Source organism: Chaetodon trifascialis, chromosome 4 (assembly GCF_039877785.1).
Source record: "Chaetodon trifascialis isolate fChaTrf1 chromosome 4, fChaTrf1.hap1, whole genome shotgun sequence".
In the NCBI taxonomy this organism is placed as follows: domain Eukaryota; kingdom Metazoa; phylum Chordata; class Actinopteri; order Chaetodontiformes; family Chaetodontidae; genus Chaetodon; species Chaetodon trifascialis.
Window position 1 is genome coordinate 10647630 of NC_092059.1, and position 20595 is coordinate 10668224.

At 44.2% G+C, this 20595-nt stretch overlaps 1 protein-coding gene across 3 annotated transcripts in view; it reads right to left on the reverse strand.

The window, feature by feature from the left end:
- The window catches only part of tle2b (TLE family member 2, transcriptional corepressor b), an 82006-nt gene that overhangs the window by 3673 nt on the left and 57738 nt on the right, over positions 1 to 20595 (reverse strand). For 2 of the 3 annotated variants that reach the window (XM_070961549.1, XM_070961550.1), the window contains exons 8-19: positions 19577 to 19593; positions 16820 to 16960; positions 14921 to 14974; positions 9598 to 9765; positions 8951 to 9101; positions 8163 to 8332; positions 7393 to 7469; positions 6164 to 6413; positions 5620 to 5867; positions 4920 to 5067; positions 3633 to 3783; positions 3312 to 3388 (exon numbers count right to left, since the gene is read on the reverse strand). In XM_070961549.1, coding sequence (XP_070817650.1) covers positions 3312 to 3388; positions 3633 to 3783; positions 4920 to 5067; positions 5620 to 5867; positions 6164 to 6413; positions 7393 to 7469; positions 8163 to 8332; positions 8951 to 9101; positions 9598 to 9765; positions 14921 to 14974; positions 16820 to 16960; positions 19577 to 19593 — 1652 coding nt within the window. The remainder of the gene's footprint in view (positions 1 to 3311; positions 3389 to 3632; positions 3784 to 4919; positions 5068 to 5619; positions 5868 to 6163; positions 6414 to 7392; positions 7470 to 8162; positions 8333 to 8950; positions 9102 to 9597; positions 9766 to 14920; positions 14975 to 16819; positions 16961 to 19576; positions 19594 to 20595) is intronic. The other variant, XM_070961551.1, reaches the window with a different exon arrangement.

Here is a 20595-nt window from a genome sequence, read left to right on the forward strand (position 1 = left end):
AAAACAGTCGGCAATTATTTCCAAACAGACAACTGCACAGCTCCAGGATGCTGACTCATTCGTCTGCTTCCATGTGAGCCACGCGGCTCTTTCTCTGGAGAGATGAAGCCTCATTAACTGCAGGTTTAAACGTCACAAGCAGCACAAGTCCGACGGTGTGCACGAACTGGCAAAATGCACAATCCTCCCCCCTTCTCTCCTCCGTGTCTGAAAGCCAGACCTGGGCACCTGGCTTCAGATGATCTAAAGCTCCCTCTGCTCCCTCCCCCTCCTCTCCCTCCCACTGCTCCATCATCATTTATCTTCCTTCCTTTCTTCCCAGGCTCCCTTCCTCCTCCCCCTCCTCGTCTTCCCCCTCCATCCTCTTAGGCTCCTCTTTCACTCTGTCTCCCACTGTTATGTTGACCCCTCCTCCTCTCCAAACTCCTCTCCCCTCTCCTCCCCTCCCCGCTACAGGCACAGCAGGACTGTCAATCATCAAGCCACCAGCGAGAAGCCATTTCACACAGGATCCCTCATATTGTACCAAGATAGCAGGTGGGGCTGGGGGTGTAATGACAAGCCAAAAAATGAGTTTGGAGGAGCCCATCCCTCAATCTGTTGCATTTTCATGAACATATTAGAATGTTTTCATGAAACCAAACCAAGTTAAAACACCAAGAACCATCAGGAAAGCATCAAATTAGCACACCTGTACCTGACCTGTCTATCAACAGGAAAACAGACAGGCTGTAATCTACAGGCAGAGCATCTTCCTCACCAAATATGTGACTTAAGAAAACAATACTTACATGATCCATTTTGGAAGAAATTATGCATTTTTGGGCTGCAGGCACAAGCAAAGCGAAAGCCTTTTGTTCTACTTTGGTCTAATGTTTTCTGTTAATCTACATACTGCATGTCTTATTAAGGCTTTATTAAGGCTACAATGATTGTTTTCATCATAATTTTCACATTATTTCTTAAGTAACTGATCGGCCAATGAAATGTCCACTATCACTTTAGACAAAAACGGGCAGAAACTGAAACTGAAGAGTTGGTTGAACAATGACGATCGATTGATTATCAGAACAGTTGAAGATACCTTCCTGTTGATGGACAACACGACTGATCCTCCAGCATTTCAAACGCCAAGAAACACCCAGACAATATCAAATTAGCACAAAATGTCCAGGCAGCTTATGGACGAGCTTTTGGACTTTTGGATATGTTATTTGGCCCTTAAACACACAGGCGACAGGAGCAGATAAACAGCTGAAGATGAAGAGAAAGCAGCCTGACCACTGATTGACTGGTTCTGCATGTCTGTCTGTAAAACAGATATGTGTGCGTCAATATTAACTTACAGACAGACACGCAGAACCACCGATTAAAGACGAACCAAGAAGGTTTATTTTGTTTCTGTGGAGTCTGATTACAGTGTATTTACAATGATAAAATGATTCTTTCTGTAAATGGAGTCTGGTGGCTGTGGAGAGAGCGATTTAGCAGCTGTTTCTGGTTAAATAAAAAGGATATCACAGTTTAAAAAAAGGTCTTTCTCTCTAAGGTTTCTTTCTATAGTTTTGTCACAACAATCTGAGCCCGTCAGTGGTTAAAACAAACACTTCAAGTAGACCTGGAAGGAAGGATGCCTATTGCAATGTTCTCCATCAATACTTGAAAATTTAAAAACTCGTTGCCCCCACTAGTCACTTAGACACAAAAACATGTGAAAATGAGGTCCACCAACAGATAACATTTGGCCTTCATGTCTCCCATTTGTCTGGGACATTGAAATCTTCCAGGACACGATTGACTGGCAGATGCAGCCCAGCTCAAAATGTTACCAGCTAATGGCTGTCTGCAAAATTAACCAAAACTGACATCCCCAAGGCCAACGCAGACAAACAAGTCTGTGTTCCCACTTTACGCAGAAAGCTTAGATATTCTTACACACAGACAGCATCACGTGTCCATAAACCTGCGTCATACAAGCTGCGTGTCACCAGCAAAGAGAAAACCTTTGCTCTGCTGTGTATTTATACCGTTTAAGAAATTTGTCCTCTTCAAGGATTGTATATTTAATTGTACTCTGTAAGCAAGCAAAGACACAGACAGAGGGAGAGAAATGACCAGTCAACGGGTAGAAGAGATTGTGCATAAAGAAATGTGAAGGGGAGAGCAAGAAAAAAGGAATAAAAAACATGGAAGGGAAGGTGGAGAGGACAGTGATAAACCAAGAGACAAGGACGGACAAAAAACGTGAGGGTAGAGGTACAGATAGATTAGAAAAAGATAAAGATGAGTAAGCACAGAGGAGGAGAAAGGACAACAATAAACAGACAGACAAGGAGAGAAAGAGGAAAAATGGGTGTAGAGGCATGAGAGGAGCGGGGGGGCTTAAAGAATAGCAAGGAGACAGAAACTGGAGAGGACAGTGATAAACAGAGAGGAGGAAGGGGGGGGAGAGAGAGAGAGAGAGAGAGAGAGAGAGAGAGAGAGAGAGAGAGAGAGCAGCTCTGTGTAACGTGGTGACAGGAGGGAGCTGTTTGGCAGGAGAATCGTTTGGCATTTGGATAACAAAGCAGATAGCCAGCATTCTCCTTTCAGTCCACAGGGAGAGACAGGAGCCGCCAACCCTGCTGCCCACTGTAGCTTACAGAAATATGACAGCCACACACACACGCGCACCCACCCACACACACACACACACACACACACACACACACACACACACACACACACACACACAAAACACTTACCTTAAATGTACATTCATCTCCCCTGGCTAGTTTCATTCACATCCAGATGAACTGGCTCAGCTAAAAATATTGCACCTTTGCATATCGACGGAGCAATTGAACATGAAAGAATTACTACATTTGTTGTTGTCTGTGTTTGTGTGTGTGTGTGTGTGTGTGTGTGTGTGTGTGTGTGTGTGTGTGTGTGTGTGTGTGTGTGTGTACGTGTGTATGGGTGTTTCGCAATCTGCACTCTCTGATAAACCTCCACAAGTCACAACGGATCAACAAACCTGGAATTTAAAAAAATGTTTATCATTCACTTTCTCCCTCTGAACCCTCTTTTTTGCCTCTAGGGCTCTATGTGTGTGTATGTGTGTGTGTGTGTGTGTGTGTGTGTGTGTGTGTGTGTGTGTGTGTGTGTGTGTGTGAGCGTGTGTTTCAGGGACAGGAAGCAGATAATAGTTTCAACAAGACTATCCACACCGGCAAACAGATGACTCTGCTGCCCTAAATACAGACAGACATGCACACACATACATACACACGGAGCATAAACATCCTCAGAGCAGTGCACTTGATCCTCACCTGGAAAATACTAGCTCCATATGGTGTCCTCCATGCATTCAACAGATTGTCTTTTCCTGTGCTCACGAACCACTTGCCTGAAATAACACAGACAGACAGACAGACAGACAGACAGACAGACAGACAGACAGACAGACAGACAGACAGACAGAGGTTGCTACAGGTTAAACAAAAGGAAAGGGGCGATGAAGGCACAATAATACTGCACATTAATAACACAGGGAGTAATGATAAATGTTTGTAAGTGGCTGCAAATATACTAGAAACTTTTAGAAACCAATCCCAGTTACTGTGTGCGTGTGTGAGAGTGTGTGTCCATACCGCAGTAGGCGAACTTGAGGGAGAGGACGCAGCTCTCGTGAAGGTGCAGCTGGTACTTGTCAGGTTTGGAGACGTGCAGGACTTCCACGTTACTGCTCTCCATTCCCACAGCCAGCCACTCGCCTGTCGGACAGTAGCCCAGAGAGAAGATCTGGAGACGGAAGAAAGGAGTGAAAGGAAGGAGAGAAAGTGAAATGGAGAGAGAAAAACATGGAGGGATTGGAGGGGTGGAGGGCAGAAGATAAAGGGGCGGTAAGCAAGGGTGCAGAAATGAAAACAGAAACGGGGAATGGGGGAGAAGATGTGAGGAAATGGGGGATGAGGGAGGAAAGAAGATAATGTTGATGAAAGACAGAGAACAATGGAGGGAAGTGGGGAGGACAGATGAAGGAATTAAGCAGGAATGAGGGAATGAAGGATATCAAGAGAAAGATGATGAGTGAGAATAGAAAGGTGGTGGAAAGGTAAAAAAAAGGAAAGAGTAGAATGACATAATAAAGGTAAATATCGAGTGAAATAATACATTGGAGAAGAGAGAGAGAGAGGGAAAAACGGTAGACGGAGAGAGAGATGGCAAGCGGGAGAGAAAGTCATTACACGGTGGATCGAAACTCATCTGACAACAGTGGTCAACTCTATAGCTCTGCTGTGACAGTGAAGAGCGAATGAGAGAGGCAGCGTGTGTACGAAGGCACCTGTAAGGTGAAATCACGTTGGTGTTTGTCAATGTGTTAACTTGTGAGGTGAACTCTGTGTAGGTGCAATGTGATGTGCTGTGATGACCTGGTAATGTACTGTACGTACCTGTAAAGTTAAAAAAGATCATGTGCACACATGTCTGCTGCTGTTTATTTCTTCAAGCGCGCGCGTGTGTGTGCACCTGTGAGGTGAATTTGTGCTGCTGTGTATATGTTTAGGAGCCTTGTGAGACGTGTGTGTACACACCAGTGTGTGAAGTATCTGGGTATGAGCGCCTACTTAAGACGTCTAAGATCTGACCAGACCTCTGGACACGCGCCAACAATTTGCACAGACTCACAGTGGAGACACGGGCGTAGGCGGCTTTGGGCTGTTGAACGTACACTACACCTGATTTAGTACAACATATGCAACACCTACCTGTCCATGTAATCTCATATGCACACGTATGCCAACTGAGGTGCTGATGTGGCGTTTGCTGCAGCTCGCCAGTATACACACATACAAGTATATAAGAGTGAATGGTTTGACGCCTCATGTCCGAAAGAGTGTGTGCGAGTTTCTAAGTGTGCGTGTGTGTGTTTTCACCTGCGAGGTGAAGTCGTGCTGCTGGAGCTGGCGTCCCTCCCGGAGGTCCCAGCAGCGCACCGTGTTGTCCAGGCCTCCCGTCCACAGTTTGGTGCCGTCGTTGGAGATGTCGATACAGCTCGCTCCGTCCGTGTGGCCCTGGAACTGCCTGCAGGGAGGAGATACATCAAACACTCTACGGGACTCTGCAGCCTGTGTGTTTCTTTGCTTTTTTCCTTGGAGGTGTCAGACCAGATATATCTGAATCCTTCCCTCCCCGTAGCACCCACTGTCCTCACCCCACCCATACCTGCCTCTCCTTTCTCTCCTGTACTCCCCTTTCTTCTTTCCTTACCACAGTAATTTCCTCCCCATCTCCCTCAATTCCTCTCTCTCCTACCCTGCCAGAATCTGTTTCATCCCACCCACATCCCCTATGGCTAATTCACCCCCCCCCCCCCCACACACACACACCTGACCATAGGTTAGTTGAGGAAACCCCAGACTGCAACGATTTTTCCTCCCTCCTTTTTTCTTCTTCCATATTTTATCTTCTTTTCCTCAAGAAGCTCCTGAAATATTTCCACATCCTCCAGCCTTTCTCTCCCTCACCTTCCCCCCTCTTCCCTCTGTGCTCTCCCCTAGCTACAATCTATTTGTGGAGGTTTTTGTAATGTGCTTTGTCTCCTTCCACTGTCCTCTCCTCCCTCTCTCCTCTTACCTGACCAGAGTCTGGTTGTGAAGGTCCCAGACGACGATGTTGCCGTCGCTGCAGCAGGAGAAGCAGACCTTGTTGTCGGGGGAGATGGCCAGAGCGTAGCAGGCGGGGGCAGATGACGTCAGCTCCGCCTTGATGCGAGGGGTGGGCGTGGCCAAATCCCAGATGGACAGCGTGCTGGCCTCCCCGCCGACAATCAAGGTTCGCCCATCAGGGAGGATTTTACATGAGCGGATGTAATTATCCCTGTTCTGATTGTGAAAAAAAAAAAAAAGTTCGCTTATGCCTGCTGTGGATCAAGGATAAAAAGAGTTTGCGGGACAGATGGTAACATGATTGGGCACATTCTGGAAACAAATGTGGGCATTCTGATGTCAGTTTTCAAAATTGAAGAGGAAAGATGACATGGACAATAAACCAGCTAAGTGAATATACTGTGCATACACACGTTTGTTTGGATGGAACAATATGCGAATGTTTGTCAATGTACCAATTTCTGCTTTTAACACTTGTGTGTGCCTGTTTCACTTCCTCCCTCATGCCTCACCAGACAGTCCAGCTGGGCCATGGGGCTCTTGCTTCCCGGCTGGCTGATGTCCCACACCTTGACGCAGCCCTTTCCTCCGGTGTAGACGTGGCGCGTCGAGGTGCTGATGGTGACGGCGCACACCACCTCTCCGTGGTTCAGGCTGTGAATCTGACGGGCGTGACGTGGGATCCCCGGGCCCAGCAGGGCGTCGGGGGGAAAGGGCACCGGCTGCATCTGGCCGTCTGCGCTCACGTGGAAGGAGTAGGCGCTGGAGAGAAGACGGAGGGAAGAGAGCAGAGATAATTGAATACTTCACAATTGCGGAGCTATAGCTAAAAATAAACTGACTTTCTGCTATTAGGTACTGCAAAGGAAATTGAACCACTGGAGGAATGGGCCAACGACAGGACAGACAAGACAGAATCAATCAATCAATGAGCAAGTGAAAGCAGAGGAGCTACAGGTAAATATACATATTGCAACCACACGCGAGTCTGTGTGCAAGTAGTGAAATCTGACGACACCATAATGGCCTTGGGACTCGAGTCGCATTTGCCGAATTCTGGCAATTACTTGTCCCACTGAAGCTGTGAGCGGGAATGCATAATGGCAGATTGTCTTACGGGGCAGAGTCAGTGTGGCATTGCTAATGGCCGATCAATACCGTAGCAGTTGGAAGCCAAGGTGTTTTATGATTTCAAATTAGCACCACAAGAATGACCTGCTACTCTGCAACAAATGACAAAAACAACAAAGCTCCTCGGTCAGCAGAGCCGAACGGACTGTATGAGAGTGTGTTGGAGAAGGTGGACGCTTGACATCTACAGTATTCAGGGTTTCCAGGTGTTAGACAGTGTTAATGCAGCCCTGAGTATGAACAAAGAAACAAAGTGAGCAGCTTAGAGGAAGTATTGCTCGTCTGTATTTCCTTAGCCTGACATGATTGTCATGCTCAGCTTTCACACATTTCTTTTTTCCTTTTCTATTAATAGGAAAGAAAATTAAATGTTTAACTGCACTGTTTAACTGGGGAATATACAGCAAGTATGTACGCACTAATGGTAGTAAAAGGCTTTAAGTATGTGTCTACAAAAGATAACCTCCAATTTTCATTCCAAAATTTAATATCCACAGAGCGACATTCACGAACTGACAAAGCATCAGATGTACTGAGATTTCATCCCACACTGCTCACGTTGCATCTCTACCTGCGTGTCTGTTCATGTGTTACAGAAATGCAAACTCACGGCTTTCCACCAGAGGAACCAGGCAGAGAAGAGGACAGCCCTGGGGCCCTCAGGTGAGACCGAGAGTCATAGGCCACCTGGTGGGGACACAACAGCAGGCAAACAATTAACAGCTTGACAAGGACTGACTTCAAAAATGCACCAGCTGACTTCTGGACAACATTCATTAAAACGTGTGGCAAGTACAGACAACATGTATGCAAATGAATCTATTTTTTTATCAGATAAAGGTACAATTTAACAGTTGTAAGAGGACAAAGGCTTCTTACTACAGGATATAACAAAAAGTCTGCACTCTGAAAACTGTGTGAAGTGTGTGAGTGCGCTGACAGTGATATGTAATGTTGTGAGCATACTGGCGCTCCCCAGACTGATGACAGGGTGGTGAACAGGGCACCGCGGTGAACATCCTGCCTTGAGCCGGAGTTAGGCTGAAGTCTTGTGGGAGCTATGTGCCGAGGCTACATACCAGTGGCTACATTACACGACGGTCCCGCGACAGCTGACTCGCACATCGACAGAAATGTAACTACACGTCAAAGCTACGCGGCCACAGGAGACTGTAAAAACTGTGATTGGACTGTTTGGGCTGCTTTGTGTTTACATATGTTTCAGATGCTGGACAGAATATAATGAATGTACAACAAAACCTGGAAACGCAGAGCACATTCATCTAATTTTTAACAGTGCTATGACAGTCAGGGGGTTAGATCAGATGCTGAACTATAAATCAAACCTTGACACAGAAGAATAATTTGGCCTTTGCTCACCATGGGGCTTCGGGAGTAGGCGTTGGCTGCTGCGCTGATTTGTGGGGAGAGAGTCAGAGCGCCACCGAAACCTCCTGGGCTGGCAAGCTCCCCATTCAGTCCTGCGTGGGACACCACGCCAAAATGAGCCGGGTATGAACCGGGGGGCACAGACATGGGACTGCGGAGAGCTGGGGAGGGAGGGAGAAGAGGAAGGAGGGGTTGAAGGATGGAAATAAAGAAGGGGAACAATACATAGCACAAGCACTGTCACAGAGGGGCTGAGCAGAATGGAAATCCTTTTCCTTTATAAGACTTTATTAGTTTATGTTCCACCAAAGTTTCAGACCAGGGATCTGTTAGCATGACATAAGTATTCACTGATGGCCACAGAGGAGCAGAGAGCACTTAAAAGCCTTGCTCAAGAACGCAGTGGTAATCGCTAAAGTCAGGTTTTGAATATTCAAAATGTTTGTTTAGTTTTGCTTTGATCAAATTAAGAGATTTGGCACAGAATTTTAGCACAAATTACAAGGTAACAGTCATTGCATAAACAAATGAGGAAATGGAAAAAAACGGAGGGGCAAGAGGGCATGAAGGGTGGAGGCAGACTGGGAGTAAATCCCATCCAACTCATGACAGTCTGATTGAAGGAGATACGGTCTTTGGTCTAACTGGTTTGGTTTACCTTTAAACATATTTTATCTCTAGTCAGGCAGCTAAACTAAAATGAAATGAGTTCTGTAATTGTGTTAAATGATGAGTTCCAACTTTTTCCTTCTCAAAATCACTTTTTCTATCAGTCTCACCAAGGGGGTCCGCACTGGATGCTGCTTTGCTGACCAGACGAAGGCAGGAGGTGCTGGGACCAGGGGCTCCTGGGGCTCCTGGGGTAAGGGCCTCACGGTGGGACGGGGATGGGGTGCCAGACTTGGACAATGGAGACTGGGACTTATCCATCTGTAGAGACATCAGACAAGAAATGTAACAAATAAAACAGGTAGTTGACCAGTCATGGGACCTACAATGCCCATCATACCCCCCTTTATTACACTAACCTCCAGAATGACATTTTAACTAATCTCAATGAAAAGAGAAGAATTTGCCTCGGTTGTACTGGCACAGCTGTTGTAACTGCACTAGATATCCATGTAGCTTCTCAATAGAGTTTAATAGGACAAGGATTAGTTACTGTACAATAGTTATGGGTTGTACGAGTTTTAAGTGCTTTTATTCCCAAAGCAAAACACCATAAATGATGGCATAACATGTAACAGGAATGGACAACCTAAGGGTATTAAGTGAAAAAGAATATCATTTTATTACAAAAAAAAAAAAGCTGAATATCTTCAGTCTCATTAAACATGTTGAAAATTACAGTAATATATTAACATAAAGCAGACAGAACCCTCCCAGTCAGCAGAGTGCAGCAACTCTGAGAATCTGTCTGTCTCACCTGTGCAGGGTCCTTGGCTTTCCCTGGGGTGGGGCTGCGGGGGTTTGGGGTAGAGGGGGCCTCTCCGGTACTTGAGGAGCCCGGGAGCTCTTTCCTTAGGGTAGGAGCCCGGTCTAACCCATTCCCGTGGGGGGAGTGAGGGGGGCTGCCTGCAGGAGAGTTAGGCTCCTGCATGACAAAGAGAGATGAAAAACATTATGTTCAGTGTAACCTGGTGCTTATTTCTATCTTCACAGAGGGCCACACAGCATGTCAAGTATTTTGATGTTCAGTCTTGCCCCCAAGTCCATTTTACAGCATTTCATCACTGACATTTCCTCTTTAAAGACGGAGTCCTTAAGGTGGCATTCTGCTACTCTTTGATGAGAAGCAGTTTCACTGCAGTGTTTTAGCACAGCCCTTCCTATACTTTACCACCTACAGAATATATATATATATATATAAGTATATATGTGTGTATAGTACATAGTACTGTTGATATAAACATTGGCCCCGCTTGACCGTGACATCATCCAGCAGGGCATTGTGTCAGCCAATCAAATGTGTGCAACCACACATTCCTGGTAGAGTTCTTTTTTACGTGAGCGCTGCTGCCTCACAGTCGATGCAAAGAAAGGTGAAATGATTGGCACCATGATAACTTTCCGCTGTATAATCCTTGCCGGTAATATTATAAACCGCTGTGCAGTGTTTCTGACTGATAAAGCTTCAAAGTTACCGCTCTATTACTCCACCGGGAATTCCTGGATCATATTTTATTGTTTCACTAGAAACAACGTGCTCTCACAAACGCAGCCCTTTGCATTTTTTATGCAAGGCTGTTTCATTTTGAACACCCCCTTATTGTCTTTTTCTTTACAATATTTTGCTGTATTGTATTTTTAGTCACCATGGGTACCATCGCTGTTCATAATAGCTGGCCTCTTGCTTTACTTTGTCTTTCATCTTATATTTAAGACAACAAAAGCTGCTGTGTCTCCTGCAAAACACAAGCACATCTCTTCTGTGCCCCAGCAGTTGGTTAAAGAACCTCAAAACACATTACTTCAAGTAAAATACTGCAGATTCTCACTTAATGGGTACAACATGCCCTTTAGTGTCACAGTCAGCATTGTGATTTGTAAAGCAGCTAAGAGCTCAGGAACATTACATGAAACAGTGGAGATTGTCACTGTTGCTGGTACAGTAGAGTGTGGACTTGGAGATAATGTTGCTGTTACAGCTGCTTTCATCACTGGAGCCACCGTTGAGGCAACGCTGCCTCCCCCAGAACAGAGTGCTGGAGTAAGCACTTCTCACTGGGTCACAGTGATCAGCACAGACATTTTAGTGCTTATGCACACACAAGCACGCACGCATGCACGCACACACAAACAACCACACACAGACATTTACATGGTGTGTTCACCCTCATGAGCAAATAGAGTTGCACACATATGCACAGGCTTGCACGTATGTTCAAACACATGCATGTACATTCTCTGTAAAACACACACACACGCGCATGCACGTACGCACGCGCGCGCGCGCGCACACACACACACACACACACACACACACAATTCACCAGAGAATTTCCCTCCCTTTTTCTGCCATTACCCACATTTGTCACATTTTTTTTTTCTTTTCTGCTTTTGTACCAATTTCCAAATCACACAAGAGACCGGTCCCACTTTTGTGTGCAATATCAAAATACATAGAGCTTAGATAAAACATATTTTGGTACACTGCGTGAAGTATTTAAAGAACTAAAATATTCCAGGGGCATAAACGGCTTTGCATATATTACATGAACCAGACTGCAGTTATCTAATGAGAGAAGGGAGGAGAAAATGGGGAAGGTGGAGGAGGGTGTGAGGAGAGGGAAGGAAGGAATGAAAAGAATAGAGACAGTGGAAGAGGGAAGAACAGACGCTTCAAAAGGTTGGAGGGAGGACAGTAACATACACAGAAGAGGTAGATGAGAAGAGAAAGGTAGACCAAGTATTTGTGTGTGTGTATGTGTGTGTGTATGTGTGTGTGTGTGTGTGTGTGTGGATAGACACAGTTCACAACACAAGCAGCGGCAGCTGATAATGAGCTTACATAGGAGCTCTTCCTATTTACAAGGAAACTGCAGCGGAAAGCTGAACTAGCTACATACCTGCTGAGTCGTTCCACATTTCACAGATCCAAACGCAATACACACACGAGGCAAGGTTACTATCTGGGATTGGCATTAAAACAAGCATTCTTGCATGCAAAACAAAAAACTAAAAGACAGAGCTGTGTGTTTGTGTTCACGAGTGGAGAGCTGAAGCGATTTCTTGGTTTGTTGATCATCAGAAAATGACACTATTCTGCAGGTATTTTGATAATCGATTCATTTCAGATGTTTTTCAAGTAAAATGCCAAAATTCACTATTTCCAGCTTCAAATGTAGACAATGTGCTGCTTTTCCTTGTCTTCAAAATGGGTTCTGGATGTTTTTGTCCAATAAAACAACTATTTTCTGACATTTACAGACCAAAGGATTCATCTATTGATCTGAAAAGTAATTGGTAGATTATTCAATAACAAGAGTAATTATTAGCTTCAGCCCTGTTGGTGTGTGACATTTGGAGTGTTGAACTAAAATAATAGTCACTGCCTGCAAACAAACTAAAACAAATAATCATGGATCAAATTATGATATTAAGTCTATTGAGTCTTTCAGTACAGACCACGCTTATTCTTCAGGCAATTAACACAGTGAATGTGTGAATAGTTAGGGTTACACACCTTTTCCTCATCCAAGACTGTCGAAATACTCTAATTTATCCTCAAACTAAATGAGGCAAAAGTAAAACTGAACAAGTCTAAAAAAAGAAAGAAAGAAATGAACCCAGTAGCGAAAATCTCCCTCCAAAAAATATCAAAATAAAACAATGAATTTTTCAAGTGAAATCAAAATACAATGAATTACAAACTGGCCTCCCACACACACACACACACACACACACACACACACACACACAACTAGATAAGTGTGTTAAATTGACCTATCGACAGCGAGACAGACAGGGTTACACAGAGGACAGAGGGTGGTTCCAAGCTGTGACAAGTACATCTATAGTTATTCCCGCGAGCGACACTGGTTCTCCCAACGTTGGATTCATGCCTTATTCATGTGTGGGCTGCCACACAGTGTCAGAAAGCTTCTGCTGGATAAAGAAAGCTTGTAACTTGTGGCTTTGTGTGGAAATCAAAGATATTTTCTGGAACAGGGATGTACAGCGCTTACACAAGGACGTAGCTGTGAGGAGGATGCGGGAGAAAAAGTGAAGCCTGAGTTCTTTGAGTCAAACATTTTCCATTGTGGAAATGGAAAACTGAGCAAACGTTGGTGGTGAAAGTGGAATATTAATTTAAAGAGGTCAGAAGAAACTATTAACCACAAGTATTTTGTGATGGGGAAATTTCTTTCAGTGGGAAGTGTTGCCCCATTAATCAAGTTTGCCATTAAGCAATGATTAGACAGAGAGTGGCACATATATCCCTAATGGGTCTTTCTCTATTAAGTAATCAAGTATCATTTGATTTTGGAAGTATTTCAGGAAAGCAACCGCAAATTCATGTTGTGGATAGTAATTTCCTCCCCGCCTTGCTTGCTTAATGAATCTAAGGAAACAATCCCTCATAGTTAAAACAGCATACATGTTTAATTTGCATCTTTGAGGCAAATTTTGCTTATCTCCTATAGAGAACTGCAAAGCTTATTTTATATTAATTACCAATTTATATATAGTATAGAAGGATGCCCCCTTTCACAGGCTGTATTTAAATAGTTCTCAGATAAAGCTGTTAACAAGTCACACATCAAAAGGGTATGCTAACATGCTAGCATACATGCATACAGATGAACTAGAGCATCATTTTACTTTAAACTAGTAACGATTAGTCGACTAGTCAATTACACGTTGCTTCCCTCGCTAGTCACCCTGGTTCTCTGATGTCCACCCTCTCTCTCTCACCCCTGTCCCCGAGTCGATGAGTTGAGGGTATATTTTCATCAATCCAGAGTTGAAGGTGATTGTTGGAACAGTGGCAAGATGAACCAAGGAGGTTTCGATGAGTTATGTAACTTCTGTTGAGTTTGAATGAAAGTGTGTTTTACTATGATAAAATGACTGTTTCTGTAAATGGAGTCTGGCAGCTTTGGTGAGAGCGATATCGCAGCTGTTTCTGGTTATACAACACGGATCTTCCCCTTTAAAATAAAGGGATCCTTTTCACAATGTTGTCGGACACATAGAATAACAACCTGAGCCTGTCAGTAGCAAAAACAAACTGTTTTAGTGGACGTACACTGACGATGCGCAAACGCCCTGAGGGTTTACATTGGCGCCCATTTTGCAGCAGCACACCACGGCACTCTCATTCAATAATGGACCAATCTAAAAAAAACTGGTGTCCCAATTAGTCACTTACACACAAAAACATGGGAAAATAGCATCCATAAACACAGATAACATTTTCTCCCATTAGTCCGGGACATTGAAATCTTCCAGGACACGACTGACCAGTGCCACAAATTTCAGCTGCATTTAAAATTTGGCTAGCGAAGAATGTGGTTAATGGTTTTATATGGCTCTTGGAATATAAACAATATTTTTTCAGACATTTAATTTAACCGAATAAATATATTGACTGTTTTCTGAACGCTTTCTTACTTTTAGAAAAGTTGACTAGGCTAAGTTTGAATTAGTCATTGGGAACATCTGTACTTTAAACCTGCAGTAACTGAGTGTTTGGCTTCTTGGGCAGAGTGTCAACAGAACAGCGACATATCATCACCTTTAAAACTGATGTGGCACACATTCAACAGACACTAAGCAACACTAGAGTTCAATTTAAGTCCAATATTTATCGTCCTTTTAGTTCTGCTTTGGTCTCCTGGAGAAAATATCTGGCTCTTTAGCTGCTAAATGATGCACCAAATTCACCAGCTAGTTGCTAACTTTGTCTGTCTGCCATTAGGTGCTGAGCAAGTAGTGTGCAGTGGGTTTGTAAGATTTTTTTTTAATCACTGAAAACTCCTGCTTCTGGCAGCTGAACATGAGGTTGATGAGGGCGGCGAGAGCGAACCAAAGCAGTAAAGGTGTGGGCTGTAAAAACACAAAAAAATGAGCTGAAACTCTGTGGAGCTGAGGGGAAGAGCAGAGTCAGGAGATAATTCTCTGTGGGCTCATCACTGCAAGCGAGCAATTTCACAGTGATCCATTTTCAATATGAAAAATATTGATTATAGCCACTTTAAGCGTGAGGATGTCAAAAATCCTTTAAATACAGATCAGCCGCTTACCTCATTGGAGACGTCCACTACGAGATTGTCTTCACTCTTGTCTCCATCACTGTCCTGAGGAGCAAAGATAAGACTGCTGTTTTATTGGCTGGACTTTCTCTCCATCGCCCACAAAGACACACACTGTACTGTACGTGTACATGTACAGAACTTTAATAATAAAGATGGAAACACACACAAGTCCTCACACGGATCGATATATCAATATCTCTAGCTGCTCTTTGCTTCCTTTGACTGGTTGTCCACCATGCAACATTTAACACGGAGATACTATATATTCTCACCCAACTTCTCCTTCACACAAATAACATTTCGATCTCTCTCATTCACACACACACACACACACACACACACACACACACACACACACACACACACACACACACACACACACACACACACACACACACACACACACGCGCAAACACACACTGTTGTGTTGCTCTTTCTCCATCCTTAGCACATTTTTGCTCTTGGTCTAGCCATCTCTCTGTTTCTCTCTCTACCCTTCTGGGGTGAGAACGATGGCACTTAGTCACCATAGCAACAGTGCTTTGATGTGATCATGGCCTGATATTCCTATTGACATCAGTGTGGAGTGACATCAGTAACTAATTATACAGAGCCAAAACAGGCTATGTCTAGAGTCTATTCCGAGAACAAAAATACAGAAACAGACAGAGAGAGAGAGACAGAGAGACAGACAGACAGCGAGAGAGAGAGAGAGAGAGAGAGAGACAGAGACAGAGAGACAGACAGCGAGAGAGAGAGACAGAGACAGACAGACAGACAGTGAGAGAGAGAGAGAGAGAGAGAGAGAGAGAGAGGAAGATGGAGAACATTTGAAAATTGAAAAGAAAACAGGAAGAAGACAGAGTGAGAAGAGGGAAAAGTGGAGAAATTGAGAGACAGTGTTAAAGAGACAGAGAGAGATGCAGAACAGCAAAAGGAAAGGCAAACAGAGAGAAATAGGAGCCGTAATGCGGCTCAACAGACAGAAAAGAGAGGAAAAACATTCAGAAAGTGGAAACTAACTGTGCCTGTTCTCGCTCTGAACTAATGGGAAGATTTGGACTGTTGTTGTTTTGGATGCCAAACTGATTTAGCTGGAGGCCATCTTGCACAGACTCCCAGTGTCAATCAATCCTCCAGACTGCAAACACACAGCCATCTAATTCATTACAGCTATCTGCCTTGGCTGTCCCTTTGCTGGCATTACATTGCCTATAGCTCCATGCTCTTGCCCAGCGGACCAATCCAAACAAAACATGACTCTAATTGGCCACTGGCCTCTGACCCCTGTGTGGCTGCTGATATAAAGTCATATACACACACATACACACACACGCACACACACACACACACATGGCCACACATGCACTTTGTGATGTCTTAGGTGTGTTTTGTCAAAATTATACATACATGCACATCAATATCACACTAATAACATTTAATTTGAATTGTTCACTGCATGTTTATGTTGCTATTGTTCATTTTCATGTCATTTCTTGCTGCATTCTATGTGAGCTGCTACAAACTGTCAGTTTCCTCCCTGGCATCATTTAAAGGCAGAATGAGTGGGATTTGCCAGTTGTGGTTTGTAAAAACAACAAAGTTGGCTGACTTTGTTGTGTTACTCCCAGGTTCAATGACACCAGAAGCACACGGCCCCTCACTGCTTTTGCCAGAGCACACCTCAGTGACCCACCCACTGTTCAGAAACATGCCACAGCAAATTAAGCTAACAAAGGCAAAGGTCAGGGTCACAGATATAGGTCATGACTGACAGAAATATTTTTGTATGAGTCTACACAGTGTTTCTTAGGAAAGGCCTCATCATTCTGCCTTTAAAACTCAACTCATCTAATGTCCTACGGACAAGGACACACACAAACATACATAGGAGTGTGGCGCAAGGGGCTCTTTGTCGTCACAGCGCCTCCTCTTTGCCTCAGCTCCGCCCTGCGAGGAGGAGTAGCCTCCTGATGGGCCCTGGCGTTCCTCGGTGGGCTGGCTGTCTGTTGATGACACTGACTTACTCTGGAGAAAGACAAGGACACAAATGAAAGTACTGTGAACACACCAACGCTTAGTACTGCCACAGACAGGTGATTAAAGCTTGGGTGAAGCCATCAAGAGAGACACCTGACACAGAGGTGTAAAAACTGATAATTAAACGCGTCTTTTTACAAAGCCAGCATTGAACAAACACATAAAACATCTGCCAATGTACAGGCCATGATGTGAAGGAACAGGCAATACACGCAATCACTCTGTAGATAGAAGCTCAGGTAAGACATACAGCAACACAAACATGAACAGAAACCATAAAAACACACGATAACATCTCACACACACACACACACACACACACACAGAAAGGCAGACGTAAGCGCAGGTTAAGACGTAGCCATAGAAGCACACAAGACAGCCTATACAGCTAATTAGCGCTCTCCCCTCGACACACCAGTCCTCATGTAAAATATGACTCTCATTATTGGGCAATAAAGCTGTGCAGGCATATTTACAGAAGAGCCCAGCCTGGTGCTCAGCACTCAGAAAAGCCGATCAAAGCATTGTGTTGTTTTTGCACCGGGGCAGGGGCCAGAGGTTCGGTGAGGGCCACTTGTCATTCTCTGTCCCCCCTGTGGGGAGGACAAGAACAGTGAGGGCTTAACACACCAATGAGTCACACAGGAAGGAGCCCACAGGGCCGACAGGAAGGAGCTCTGGACAGAGGACTGGAGAAAACCACACAATGGACCTCAGTGTGGCTCAACAAACTTCCCTCTCTTCTTTCTTTCTTCTCCTCCTCCTCCGCCTTCTTCCCTCTTCTCCTGACTTCCTCTCGCTGTCCCTTTTTTTCCCTCAATTTAAAATTCCAACATGTTTTACTGGTGTGGTGCTCCTTGACAAACGACAATTGATATGCATCTCTCCCTCCACTCCCCAACGCCGTAATGCTTGGGTAAGTTCAGCACAAACCTCAACTCATAAGAGAAATATTTTCCTGGTGCTTAACAATCAGCATTGTGTTTAGCAATTAAATTATGCTAAGGGTTTCATTGCGGATAGAGAGAGAGAGAGCGGGAGGGAAAGTTAAGTCAGTAGCGCTCTTAAATCATTTTCATTTCACAATAAAAGCCAGAACAAAGACTTGCTGGTATTTTTTAACAACCTCTCTCTCTCTATTTTCTCCTATTCTCTCTCTTTTTCCTTTTCCAATTTCACTCTCCATCTCCTCTAACCCCCCACTCCCCCTCTCTCTCTGTGTTATCAACAGTTACACTGATGAAGCCCAGCTGTCCATTGCAGCCAGTACAGTAAGGGAGTGTTCACACGGCTTCCATAAAGCAGCCAGAGAGAATAGAACAAACCATAGACGTCCACTGAATTTCAATCAGGCCATTTGCGCTGCATTAATTCTCCAGGCGATTAACAGGGACTTCTAACTACAGTGACATAAAATACTGTATGTGCAAAACCTGCGAGGCGAGATGAACACTCATATACACTTCATGTTCCACTGCTTGTGGCATTTGCTCGGTTTTTCTAAGGACGGATTTTGCTTGTTTTTCGTGTTTTTCACCATCAATTATGACTGAGTCACAATCCTGTCACATGTCACCTTCATGCTTAATTAAAGGACGGTTGAATGTGGACTTCAAACAGCCCTGCATGTATTATTGAACAAGTTAATCTCTTCTGTGTACTTGCCTCTAATCTGAGAAGCCACTTTAATGTATTAATCTGTGTGACAGCAACATGCAATCATGTTAGAAGAGAAAGAACAAAAGAAAAACTGTAATATTATCACTGCTTCTGTGTTTACTGCACCTACCGACGCACAGAACCAGGATTCATTAGGAAACAGTTGCACATAAGCAGTGTAAGAGGTCAGGGTACATGTTTCTGTCTTTGAAGATACAGCCCTAAAACAAAACGGTTCGGATTGCTCTTCCGTTCATGTTCAACAACATTTTTGTTTTCCTGGTACAGTGGATTCACCGGCTAAAAGAATGCACATAAACGACTCATTTAAATAGGTTTCTTCTCCTCCCCTCCTAGTCCTCACCTCTCCTACCGTGCTGGCAGTCTATACCAAATATTAACAACACAACAGAGCCAGTTCTGTTGGGAAACACCTTTTCAAATGGATCTCTGTAGGTTCATCTTTTAAGAAATATTCGATGGTTCTTTGACATGGATAGCACACACTCAATTAAACATTTTCAAGCAAGGGGCTTGCTCGTTTCCACAGACACTAACTGGTGTGTTTTGGGCAGTCTGGGTTTTAATCCTTTCACTTGTTCTGTAAGTCTTGTAGATTACCAGAACATTTGCGGTGCTGATAAACAAGCAGTTGCTTGTTCATCCATTCACTCAATTTGTACTTTCTTCCAGATAACAGCGAAATGCTGCGAGCTCAGATGTTAGTGTGATGTAGAAAACCTTGAGAAGCTCAAGGTTGATAGCGCTGAGTGGCTATTGTGCTGGTTTTGAGCTGTGCTACTCCTGGCTGAGCTCCAGCAGCACGCAGCCCTTTTTAGAGGCCACTTTACAGTGTGTCTCCATTTCCCTTAGTTTATCACTGTCACACGCACACACATGCGCGCACACAGACAGAGCGCACACGCACAGTGCATGACTACTCACCCTGCTGGGTGCTCCCTCTGGGATGGGGTGGAGAAAGGTAAGGAAAGAGAGCAGAGTAGAGAAAAAAGAGGGAGTGAGAGAGAGGGGGGTAAAGGGGAAAAGAGAGAAAGTTTGACGTCAGTCCTGATAATAATAACAACAGTCCTCCAGTCAGCCAAGGTTAGGCTGAACTACAGCGGCTCCTCTCTAATAAAGATACAGACCTGCTATTGTGCCTGATTCCAGTCTCCTCTCTATCTTTCCCTCTCTCTGGTCTCCAACCAGACAAAGCTTGCTGTCTTCCTCTGCTGCCTCTTTCAACGCTCACTATCTTTTCTTCCTCTTGTATGTAAGAACAGAAACACACACAGCTGAGGACACGCTCAAGCTCTAACACAGATGCTTAACACACATATATGAACACATTGATCTCTCTATCTTGCTCCCTTTCTGCTCGCACTCATTCCTTCTCTTCTCTTTTTCTTTTGAGCTCTCGCTTTATTCATGAGAAAGTCTCTCTTGGCTCGGTGCCTGAAACAGAGCGCAAAGATAAGATATTCTATCGGGGTGAATGAGAGTTCGTTGGGAGAAAGCGTTTCTCCTGCATTTACTCAAGCGCCATGAATACTTCTGTCCATATTATGACAGCAATCTAAACAAGGAAGTTCAAATTCAGTCCAAAAGGTGACTTGGCGTACAAATTACGCAAACGCCTGCCACAAATGATGTATTGTATTGCTTTACATTTAATCTGGTCTAAAATGATAAAATGATCTATTTCTTACTCTGCGGCTGTTGTCAGAGCTGCTGCCTTGTGGCCATTTGAGTATGAAACAACTAAAACTGAAATAACCTTACAAATGCACACATGTACATGAGGAAATACAAACATTTCATGGAGAAAACAGTCATTCTTGAACGTGTGATATCTGATTGTTTCATATTGGATGATTTCCCAGAGTCTGTTACTCTACCTCTCTTGTACGAACTATGAAGCTTAACACCTTCTCTAAATGCTTAATAGTGTAACTGACTTTCAT